The following is a 12,398-nucleotide window of genomic DNA, read 5'->3' as shown; positions in this document are numbered from 1 at the left end:
TGTCATAAAGTGTTTCTGTACTGTTTGAGAATTATAAGCTAATTAAAATGGGATTATAAAAAACCTAAACTAACTCAATCTTATATCCTATTCTTAGTCTTCTCAAGTAGCATAGAATTTTTATTCAAGCTGCGATAGCTGTGTTTCTCTAAAGAAGATGACCTGCGAATGCGTGCAAGGCAGAATCACAGCTAAATGAATTGAAGAAACCTATTTGTAATTATATACAACCACTTTTATCAAAAAGGAATTCAATTTGAACTTTTTGCTTAGCTGTTTTTTTCTTCACTTCTTGTGATGACTGTGTTGTGTGAAAAATGAGATCTGTGAATGGTATAAAAAGTCCCTTCGAGTTTTTTTTTTTCTTCGGCACTTCCGAGAATAATTCAATAATATATCGAGTTGAGGAAAATCCACATTTTTTCCACTTTTGTTTACTTCCTCAAACCACCCGTGGATGCTTTTGAAACAAGTTGTTTATGGATGAAAAAAGAAGATAAGAAAAGAAAAGTTAAGTGTTAGTCACAGTTTCAATGTCAAAGTTTTCAGGAAGAATGAGACACCCCGGCAAACTTTCCACTCTTCAACTCATGCATTTGGAAAAGTGTACTCTCCAAGTTTTTACCATAAAGTTTGCTCTCCCTAAAGTTTTCTCTTTCCACCTCATGCCACTTGTGAAATCCATATCATCAGATTAAACTTTGCTCCGCACGGTAGAACAAATATTTTCAAAACATTAAAATTATTGAAATTGTTTAACAACGCATAGCGTGTCTCTTACCGGGAAAACAAACAAAATAACTATGGAGGATGAGTATTACTTTTTCGTTTTTTTTTTTTTAATTAAATCAACGAATTGAAAATTCTTCAATGGAATGAAAACGAATTAATATGTAAGGGAGGAATCACATTTATCGTCAAGTTCTAACTTTTACATACAACACCTCATCGTATTTAGTTAAATTTACTCATTTTATAATCAAAAGTCAAAACCAGAGTGATAATTCTATGATTTTTCGGTATCTCCATTTCCTTCACTCTCCACCCCTTGGGGCGCCATTATCATATAAGTTAAAGGGTTACGTGGATCTACCAGACTAAAACACAGCATATTTCCTTGACATCTTCTTTTAACATCATAAAAAAAATAATTCTAGCTCATACTCGTATAATGATACAACCGTACAACTATATTTTCTGATATTTTCACGGCAAAATTTTAAAAATTCATTCGGGTTCCAACGGCTGAATTTTTGAAATGAAAATTTCAGAAAATATAGTTTAAATGTTGTACCTTTATATGATTACGAATTGAAATTAAAATGAAAATTTGTTATGTTTAAAAGAAAGAACTTAGAAAAATATGGTGTTTTCCAGTCTTTTTGACCCACGTAACTCCTTCATAAGTAAAAATGAGATTGAAGGAAAATGTAATTACGGTGTTTCTTACAATTTTAGATATTTCACATCTTACGTGTTTGATTCATTGAGACCAAACAGTGTGAGATATCGACTGCTGGTCTTTTGTTACGATTTTTTAAGAATCTTCCAATTATTTAGCCCTACAGAAAATTAAAAAAATATATATATTTAAAAAAAACATAAGCGATAAAAGAAGAACAAAATTGACAGTATTTTGGCAGAAAGGGTCAGAAAAATTCAAATTTGGCCAACAAAAAAAAAATTGATCAGTAAGAAGAGAATTTAGTTCGTTAAATTGCTAACTTGGTCAATAAAAATTAATCTAGGCAAAATAGGAAATTTGATCAATAGACATTCAAGCTAGTCAGTTACTTCAAATAACCAGTAGAAATTCCATTTGTTCAGCAATGAATTAAATTTTGGTTGGTAAAAAGAATCTCTCTTGGACATTTTCAGTAGAAAATTCACATTTCGTCAATAAAAGATCTTATTTATTCTGTAAAAAAAATCATATATTAATAATTTTCAAAGTTTTATCAAAGGGAAAATTAAATTCTTTTTCTCTAGAACCAGCTAAAATGCTAATTGCTAATTGTCTAAGTCGAGCTCATATTTTTATAGATTTAAGTTTTTACTGACCGAAATTGATAATTTATGCCTCTGGCACACCTTAGATCGATAAAAAATTATTAAATCAAAATTCGCATAGCTTTCTTTCTCAAAATATTTGCATAAGTCAATCCCACTCGGTCGGGCTCAAAATTGGACTGAACTAAATTTAATTTGATGTGATGTTCAAAAGAAGAAGAAGAGTGCAAAAGAGTAGGGTAGACATACGCAAAACTTTTAAGAAAGAAAGGGATGTGAATTTTGATTTCATGAAATTTTCCTGATCGAAAAGGTGTGCCGGACCCGTTACTTAATAAAATTGTTTTTTTCATTGACCTAAATTGGTTTTTTGTTAAACAAAATCGAGTTTATTATTCATTGATGACAATTAATTTTTTTATTGACTTAAATCGGTTTTTATAAATCCCAAAGTTCATTTAACTTTTTCCTGACCAATATAGCAGTTTTATTGGCTTTTAATGTATTATTAATACCTATTCAATATAATTTGTTAATAGGGTTTTATAGTAACGGACACTACTACATAATGTTATAAGAATAATCGTCGAAATTCTTCATTATTTCTCTCAGAAGTCATAATGAGTTAAACTTCAAACGTTTTAACACATAATTTTTAATTTTAGCCACAAAAGCTTCCATGTAAGGGAAAAGCGATAATAAATGGCTCATTAAATTCTCCTCAAGCTCTTAGCTCGATAATGTGTGTGTGTGGGAAAAAAATATTAAACATGACTTTATAGAAGGATGTGGGGTAATTTAACTGGTGGCCTCAGGGTGAAAATTTCCATTCTCACAACTAGAAAATTTTATCTGACACTTGTTGAGTTTATATTCCTATATCCTCATCAACACGCTACGTAGAGTTCGTCTTGTGATTAAGGCCACCCCAGCATTGACTCGTTGAGGGAGCAAAATACACGAGAAAATTATCTGGGCGAAAAATAAATTAGATGACTCTATTTGTAGAAGAAGATAAATGTATGGAGAAATGTGAGTAATTTTTGCATATTATTCCTCAAATTTTTCTTCTTATCTTTTCAGGATACGAAAGTAAATGTTGGAAAAGTCCACCGAATCCCAGATGGAATACTTAAGGATTGTTCTTGGAATTGTTGTAGTGAGTGGTAAGTTCATCTTCATCCATTCATCCGAAAAAAAAATCTGTGTTTACATTATTTCGAGATTGGCTTATACAAATTACTTGCAATCATTGAGATCCTTGATACGCTATTACCCTTGAGATATAAATTCTACTCAGGATCTATTTACCCAAAATCAGACAACAGCCTTATCGATTTCTTTCTCACTCAGGAAAAATTGTATTGTAGTTTTTACAATTCATGTACTTTAGTTTATTGTAATCTTGTACAAAGTCTTTTAAAATTTTCTAAGAGATCGGCGGGTGCCCCTCGGGCCATGTGATTATCCCGGTATTCTTGCTCCAAATTGAAATGCATTTTTTAAAATTATTCACTAATCGAAAAAAATGTTAGCAACTAATTTGTCTGTTCCTTTGTCTTAAGTACTTCTAGTGATTTATTAAGAGGTAGGCAAACTAAATTTCGGTTAGCTTGCAATTTCGTCCACTTGTTTTGTTCCTTAAATTCCAAAAATTTTTGGTTTTTGCATACTCTAGAGAGGTTATACAATAAAAAAAAAACAAAAAACATCGCTTTTTCGAACGAGATGATGTATAAGAGACTTTGAAAGAATTCCGAAAGACCAAGCAGCTATAAGAATCAAGATGGCCGAAATATTACCCAAAGCTACGTCTATATTATTATCAATGTATATTTTTTATTTTATTTTAAAATGTATTATGAAAGATTTTAGAAAGTACAAATACAAAGACTCCTTAAGAAGAAGTAACAAAAAGAATCACTTTGTATTAAAAATATTACATTTCAAACTTGGTTTTGGTGTTTGCCTGAAACTGTGTCGAAATTTAGAATAATTACCTTTCGCCTAAATTCTCAAACCTCTATGCATTCTTCTGGGGGTATTTTTGGAATACATTTGAAACATTTTGGATGATTTGTTTTATTGCTGGATATGTTTTTGAGGTTGCCGACTTTTTAATAATATATGGTCGAACGAATACCTGTTCGGCAATGACCATCTATTGGCGATTTCGTCAAAATATTGAAATTTATTTATTGTATTTAATAAAATATAGTTTTATGACGTTTTTTCATTAATTTATCTCTTCCTGTAAGGATTGATGTTCAAATTTCGTATCTCAAATGGTACAAAATAAGATGCCAATAGGTCATAATTCATGATACGATTTCTTAAAGCGCCAATAGGTACCCATTCGATCCTAATATGAAATTGACTTTCAAGCATTCCTTCTAACAACTTCTCAAAGTTAAAGGTTAAACAGCCATACGCGTATATTTATTAACCCATTGATACATGCTTGGATTCTTTGGAAAGGTTTGAAATCCCAAACAAATCAGAATGGATATTAAATACGTGATTATAAATCGATTTTAAGCATTAAAAATAATTTTGAAAAAACACTAACAAAATGAACTTAAACAGTGCACGCCTTTGAAAAAAATACTGCGGGAAGGGAGAGTAGAAAATTTTTCTAGGGAGCCATTTAAGCAACTCCAAAATCGAATAAATATTATAAAATTTCTTTAATATTCTTCAATGATGAGTGTTTGGGTGAATTTATGTGGAAATTGTATTATTTTGCGTTGAAATAAAATTCAATCAGAGCGAGTGATACAAAATCCTCAAAATTCTAAAAGTTCACCAAAATAGAGCCAAAATTTCTACTTTGACAAGGATTGGATATCATTCGCCCTAATTGCGGCTTTTTTGCTCTTCAATTTATTAAAAAGTATATTTTCCGGAAGGACAATTTGGCTTGAAACAGCAAAATGAGAATAGCCAAAGCGGGCAAAGAAATTAGTGGCGTACGCAATCAGTATAGGGAAACTATACTAAATTTTGTACAGGTTGTAAATAAGATTTATAATAGTAATCATAATCGCGTATCACTTACCACGTTTGAGGTTCATTTTGGTTCAAGTTCTCTGTTCCCATTATTCTTCTTTCTCGTATCACATCTAGTCCTTCTGTATCTAATTCTACCACATTCTACTATATTATACGTTATGCACTACCTCTTACATGTATATGAGCACCAAAGTTCTGAGTATCAAGTGTGAAATTTTTAATACAATTTAAATATTTTTGTTACATTCTTTTCAGAAGTGTTGGTTGGATCCTTTTAGAAAAGTTTATCGTCTTTGTTTACTCTTAAAAATTAATAAAAAATATTGACATTCCTTTGTATGCAATATCGCACACCAAGTTTCTCGAAGTGTCTTCCTCCTCCGAAACTCTTCCATGGCTTTTTCCACAGCATCTCGTTTATAATAAAGCTACGTCTTTTTGTTTCTTTGCCATTGTCCAACCTGTAGATAATAAAAAAGGAAAATTCATGAAATTTATAGGAAGATAACAAGTGTCCGATATTGAAATCTGTCCGAAATTTCAAACAATCCTCCTGAATTATTTGTGGAAAAAATATTTTATATTAATTTCAGGTTTTCTAAAATTTCAAATTCATGAGTTTAGAACATTTCGCATCAGCATACGACCCCCCTTTTAATAACAATAAGCTTAATTGACTTTATTTCTCAAAACTCTTGCTGTATTATTAAGTGAGTTATTTGATCATTTATTTATTGTATCGTTAAATACTCATCCATTAGATAACATGAAAAATACCATAATAAGCCCTTTAATGCTCGAAGCAGGAGGCTTCTACATCAAAAACCGAAAATCCTCAAGCCATTCAAATAAATTGCAAATATTTCTTCTCCCCTTTTTTACATCATCAACTTTCCACCACGCACTTAGCCCCTTCGCATAAAGTTGACAAATACGTCTACACTTTTTCTTGGCTCCACATCCTAGGTCCTTTATCCTCATTTCATTTTCTTACTTATATTTTCTCCTCGACTCCTTCTTTTTTTTATCTTACACAACATAATTCTAGCTATTTTTCGTTATCAAAGCAGAATGAGATACAGTCTTTATATGTGCACAAGCCCATGTTGTCTCGATGAATAATATTTTCAGGGTAAGAAAACCACCGAGCATTCCATCAAGACCTCATGAAGAGGACCTAATTCTACCCCTAGAATGCTATGTAGATTGGATATTTAGGTATACACACGCCTGATATATCTTTAGTGCGTCTCACCTAACACAAGAGTCATCTCCACTTAAAGTGCTTATGAGTGGTCGGCTTGAAGTGAAAAATAGATATTTTATTCATGAATTTATGTACCCATCCCTCTGTAGGTTTCAATCTCTTCAGCATCACATTCACCACACTCTCTGCAGCTTAGTGAAAATCCATGAATCTCTATAGTTTGGTGCCTCTTCTGGCTCCCCAACTCAGGGAGCTTCCAATTTGATGGGAATAATGGATATGGGTAGTTGAGAATAGGACACGAAGTATAAAGCAAGAGGAATGTGCAAATTGTGTTCATAGCTTTTCTCCATAGAATGTTACATTTTCAGTTTTCCCCAAGAAAAAAGAACATATCCAGGGACGAATTCATTTTAGTATGGTCTATCTAAATTTCTAATCTATAATCTTACACTTTTGTAGCCTGAAACTTCCCTATAACATTTGGCCCATAAGGATGTTTCATTAGGCGATAAGTGTACTTCCCTGTAGCAGCGCAGCTAATTTGATGAAGATACTGTACCTTCAACTCTGACTTCCTTTTCCAATTTCTTCCCGTTTCTCATTTTTGAGGCATTTTTCTATCCTCTCATGCCACATTTTTCGATATTTCTTATAGTTAAATTCGTTAAATTCTCCACAGGATCGTCTGTAGAGTTATATGAATGTGATTCAACATATCTTGTAAGTTGATTCTGAACATTCTCATTCCTGAAGGAGCAATTTCCTCCTTCTTCCCATATTCCCACATGGCGTCAGCAAGGACTTGTGCTGCGAGACAGGAAGATTGAAAAAAAAGGGATGAGCCAGAGAGTGAAAAAGCAAATTCACTTCTTGGTAGAATGTGTAATCGCAAAATAGAACCCCATTATTACGATTTATGTTATCCAAGCTTAATTAAGATTATTTACTAGGAGTATAATCTTACCAAGAAGATCACTATATACTCTGTACCAGATAAAAAAATATTTCCCAACTGGTATGTTGGTCTTAAAGTTCTTATTTCAGTAGAATAAAGACTAGAACAAAGAGTTGTTGGTTTTGAAAATAAACTTTCTAAACACCGATAATGAGTATGGGAATTTCTGAATGAATTTACACCTGAGATTCTCATTATAAACTTATTATAAAGCCCAATTGTGAAACATTTAAAAGTTTTAATTCTAATGATAGCTATATTGGCCAGACTTACTTAAGACGTTTCAACTTAATTTTTAAAAAAAAAATGGGAAAGTGATACTGAAACTTTTCCAAAATAAAATTTTGAAAGTGCAATATATCGGGAACGTACAAACGGATTTTGAAAAATGGTACTTTTTCGGGACTAACAAATAAAACTTTCTGGCAAACAGTCCGAAGACTCAGATGGAACAAGAGCAATTCTACCCAAAAAGTAACATCCACGAAAGCAAATCATCTGATCGTAGAGGAAAAGGTCTTAAGTCGCTGGAACTTCTCAGAATTCCTCAACCCTCTGCAAGGCACTGATGGTAAATTAACCACAGGTAAAGGCCAGGGAAGACATTAGTCCTTCAGAGAGTGAAGTCCTGTTTGTGATCAGAAATGACTGCAGGAATTGATGAAATACGTCCCTAAATGCTGAAATTCATGGCTACAGCAGAGGTCAAATTGGCTTACGCGTGTCATTAAGGTGGCTTGTCAAAATTGGAGAGAGCACCGAAGGACTGGCAAGTTGGCGTAAGCATACTCATATTTATTCAAGAAGGGAAACATAAAAAGAGCTCCAAAATTCTAGGGGAATTCCCTATCTGAATTTTCCCTACAAAAAGATAGACAAAAAGAGACATAGTCGAGCCTAGAGCCTAGACTAGGTAAGGAACAATGCAGTTTCAGACTTGGTAGAATCACCACGGATCAGCTTTTTACCCTGAAGCTGATTGTCGAAAAGGCTTGGGAGTATGCAATTTCACTCGTTTCCACAATGATCGTTTCTTGCAAAAAGTATAAGTCAGAGTACCGAGAGAACAACTTTGGGTTGTACTGCACTGCACGAGTACGGACTGGATGAGGAATTTAAGGCAGCCATACAGTCATTGTACAGAGACTGTAGCAGCTCTGTTCGTGTAAACGGATCCAAGTCGGAAGGTTTTTAAGTGAGTGTTAGACTGTATCAGGGATGTGTCCTATCACCATTGATATAGAGACAAGATGATAAAGCGCAATCGAAGGCAGAATGCGATTCGTATTGGGGATTTCAGGGTGAGCCATCTCCTCTTTGCAGATGATTTGGTTCTTTTTGGATCCTCCGAAGAACAGCTTCAGGGCGCACTTGACCGATTTGTAAATGTTTGCATGTAGGGGAAACTGGGCACGACCAAACATGGTGTAGCACCAAACACTAATTTTTATTTTCAAACTACTTGGATTGGACTATCTCGAACATTTCTTCAGTGGACAAGCATCCCTATAATGCCTATAAATTTCTGTAAGTCTTGTCCTCTGAAGTCGAATATCTGATTAAAAAATCGCAGTATTTGGTGGTACCCCGTGTTTGGTGGTGCCCCAGTTTCCCCTATAGAGGTGAACGTGGATAAATCGGAGATCATGGTAATCTCCCGACAGCCTGTACAATGCACTCTATATGCCAGTGAAGCCCCATTGAAACAGGTGATGGTAAGATGGACGCAGAATTCTCGTCGCAGGCCAGGCTTCTGCAGTAATGAGGGAGCTTAGTCATGGCGGAAACGTGATGGGGAAGACCGAGCTTAATCTTTCCGCTAAATTGTAGTTTTTTGAAGCTGTATTCATTCCTATTCTCTCCCATGGTAATGATGAGGTTTGAGTAATGATCGAAAGTGTAAGATCGCGAATTCAAGATGCCGAAAAGACGTACCTCTGGGCGATTCAGAAAATTACTTGTCGAGATCGAGTAAGGAACGTAGCCGTTTGTGAGGAGCTAAGAGTCGAGAAGTTGCTTCCTTGAGTTGAAAGATCACAACTTCGGTGGTATGGTTATGTTCAACGCATGAATGAAGAAAGATTCCCCAAAAAAGTTATGCAAGCCATTGTGGACGGGTCTCGACTTTGGGGCAGACCTAGTACAATATGGCTGAAGCAAATTCAGTGCCTAGGTCTAGGTGCTCCTTGAGATCGAACCCGAACATATTCTTGAAGTGAATGAGGATCGACATGCGTGGCTGTTGATCAGGAAGTCCTGATGAAAAGATTCAGCTCCTTTTAAAGAGGAGATAATGCGTTACTATATGGCTGACCGAACCCAGTTTTGGAATATTCAAAGCATACAATTTTTAAATATAAAGTTGATCTGAAATGGTTAATCAAACCTCAGCATTACAATAGCTGTTATTCAGAAGGAATTAGATTTGAAATAATTTTGATCAGCAATAAAATATAAAATTTTAAGAAAAATAAATCTCTTCGCTAACAGAAAAAAGCATTTGGACTTAGAACTTTTCCGAGGGGCCTCAGTGGATCAGTAGATAGAGTAGTGCTCCTATGACTGTGAGGTCTCGGGTTCGAGATTAAGCAGCTACGGTTTTTACCGCTGTTGTATTATTCTTGAATTCGTCTAGTGAATTATTGGAAAAGTAATATCAATGCATTGACAATGAACCGTCTAAAAAAGAGAAGTTGGTATGAGAAATAAGTTTCGAGATATAGAGTTCAGTCAAATAAAAATACACATTCACTGCTCAGATCCACAAACCGAGGCTGGTCTACCGTGATATAAAGCGGTACTGTATCAGAACGCACACGAGGACTGTGATATAGAGCAGGTTTACCAGTATAGGACAGATAGAGCTAATAAAAAATAAACAAACATTTTGAATATTGATTTATTCAATCAATATTAAAGAGTTTAAAAACAGTTTTGACAAGATTACATCAACATGGTTTTCTAGTTCGTTTAATATTCTAATTGTGTCTCTTTTGCCATGATAAACATTAAAATATCGAAACCACAGCGATTTCATCCATATAAAGCTAAACGTATTTACCTTTCTAACATTTAATTTGCACTAAATCTAATGAAATTATACAAAAATGACCTTTCACATTCAGATTTCGAGAGTCATATTAGTTTAGTAAACGTTTCGACTCATATGTGGTATTTTATAAAGATAAACAAATTAGAAAAATTGCATATTCCCGTTTTATATTCAGTCCTTGATAATATCGTCTTCGAATTTATAGACAGACCCAAGTTCTAATACTAAAATGTATACATAGTGAATAAAGCACATAAAAATAAAGCGCTCAGAATATCTAGTGGGAAGATCATTAAAGAGATATTTTCCTTATGATGACTACTGGGCATTTATAAAGCAAGTTCAACAATTTAATACGTTTTCCATGTGTCTATCGGCAACTTAACCAACTGTAGAGATACTGAACAAACGTGCCGAAAGTTCGCAAGGCTCACCCCTATTGAATTGAATTGAATTGAATTTTTTTTTTTTGCTTTTCGTCTCTTCCAACTCCAATTCATGAACTGATATGACTTTTATTAGACAGAGCAATCTGATATTATTTTATTTATAGGACTTTTCGTTTCTCCAGTCACCCTTCTTCGGAACATCCTCAATGGTTGAAAAATCCATTTCTTTGCTATACTTCCTACATCTTATTCTTTACTCTATAAGTCCAAGAAACTTCACTCTCAGACACAACTCTTGATCTGATTCAGAATTGTTTCCACACACATACACACAAACCAAATTCAATTTATCCAGGCATTTTCGCATGGTTTTCATCGGAAAATTCAAGCAAAAACTTTTGCATTACAATCTTCTCGTCTTTCACACCCTGTCGAAAGTTTTATCAGATAAAACGTGTGCAAAAGGGGACATGAGTACTTCTCAAGACTCTGTGTTTTGTGGTGGAAAATTCAACGGGAAAGCTTTCACCGGAATCAATTAGGTGCACTTAAAACTAAAGTGAGCTTTAACAAATTTACCATTTTTCAGTGAAATAATGCAACTATATTAACTCACATAAACTTCATCTCTTCACCAAATGCAATTTTAGTATTTGACAAGCTGTACGTACATATATAATGAGAGTTTGTAAAATAATAGAGTCCATTTTCATGTCCCAGCACTATTCAAACGAAAATTTGTGTGGGTGACCGGTCTGGGATTTGTGTGCTGTGTGTATTCAGATTGCATAACACTCTGTTTGTCATGTAATTTTATACAGAATCTTCCTACCATATCTATATGCTTTTACCAGTACTGTTTGTGCCATATCCTCAATTTCAGATTGAATAACCATCCCGCTGCTCTTCCGTTACCAAACCATCTCCCATTTGCCCTTTACTTTCCCTCTCCTACTATGGTCCCGAGACCACCCCAACTAAGAGGATATACAAAATATATCATTCCACCATTTTCTACTCATGCACAAAATCCTGACAACAATTCACATCCACACACACGATGTCCATTAGGTCAAATATAATGGCATATTAAACTCAAGAATGAAAATTCCTTTTGCAAAACTTATGAATCACTGAAATTGCATTCGCATTCTTCTACGGATTTATTGTGGGGGAATTCTTCCAGGAATGAAAGAATGTGTTATTTAACTACCATGAACAAATATGTAGGATTTTTCTTTTGAATTTATAATAAAAGAGAAATATGTCTCTCCTCCATAAAACAAATGTTAAGAGAATACACATAACGAATAGAGTGAATTTTTTTTTAAAAAAAAAATCACAATGAAACTTCTGACAGCAAGAAACTGAATTCATGTGATAAATGTCACAAAATAGAGCAAATTATTTGAATTCATTACATTTTCTACCAGTGAGTGTAGTTTGGGGCAGTTTGACACAGTCCAATATTTTAAGGCTCGAACTCAAAGAGCAAGCTGTATGGGAAACTGGGGCAGTAGTAAACATACCTATGTTTACCTATGTTGATCATTTCTTCACCTCTGAAGTCCAATATCTGATTAAAGAATCGCATTGTTTACAACTACTCTATGTTTTCTACTGCCCCACTCTTCCCTATATATTGGATAATTGCATAAGTTCGTGGGACTTTTTCACGCTGGTCCTTAACCCTTTAACGACGAGACAGTTTTCGCACACCGAAAATCAGTAATAAAAATGAAACCAACGAACAAAATCAGTAAAAGCCAA

At 34.1% G+C, this 12,398-nt stretch overlaps 1 protein-coding gene across 5 annotated transcripts in view; it reads left to right on the top strand.

Annotated features, from left to right (window-relative positions):
* Positions 1-12,398, top strand: part of LOC129809874 (cell adhesion molecule Dscam2) — a 98,330-nt gene that overhangs the window by 15,489 nt on the left and 70,443 nt on the right. For all 5 annotated transcript variants that reach the window (XM_055860012.1, XM_055860013.1, XM_055860010.1 and 2 more), the window contains exon 3: positions 3,094-3,176. In XM_055860012.1, coding sequence (XP_055715987.1) covers positions 3,107-3,176 — 70 coding nt within the window. In that variant the 5' untranslated portion in view covers positions 3,094-3,106. The remainder of the gene's footprint in view (positions 1-3,093; positions 3,177-12,398) is intronic.

This window comes from Phlebotomus papatasi, chromosome 1, assembly GCF_024763615.1.
Source record: "Phlebotomus papatasi isolate M1 chromosome 1, Ppap_2.1, whole genome shotgun sequence".
Taxonomy (NCBI): Eukaryota; Metazoa; Arthropoda; class Insecta; order Diptera; family Psychodidae; genus Phlebotomus; species Phlebotomus papatasi.
Note: the sequence above shows the minus strand (reverse complement) of the source record. Positions and strands in the feature narration are given on the sequence as shown.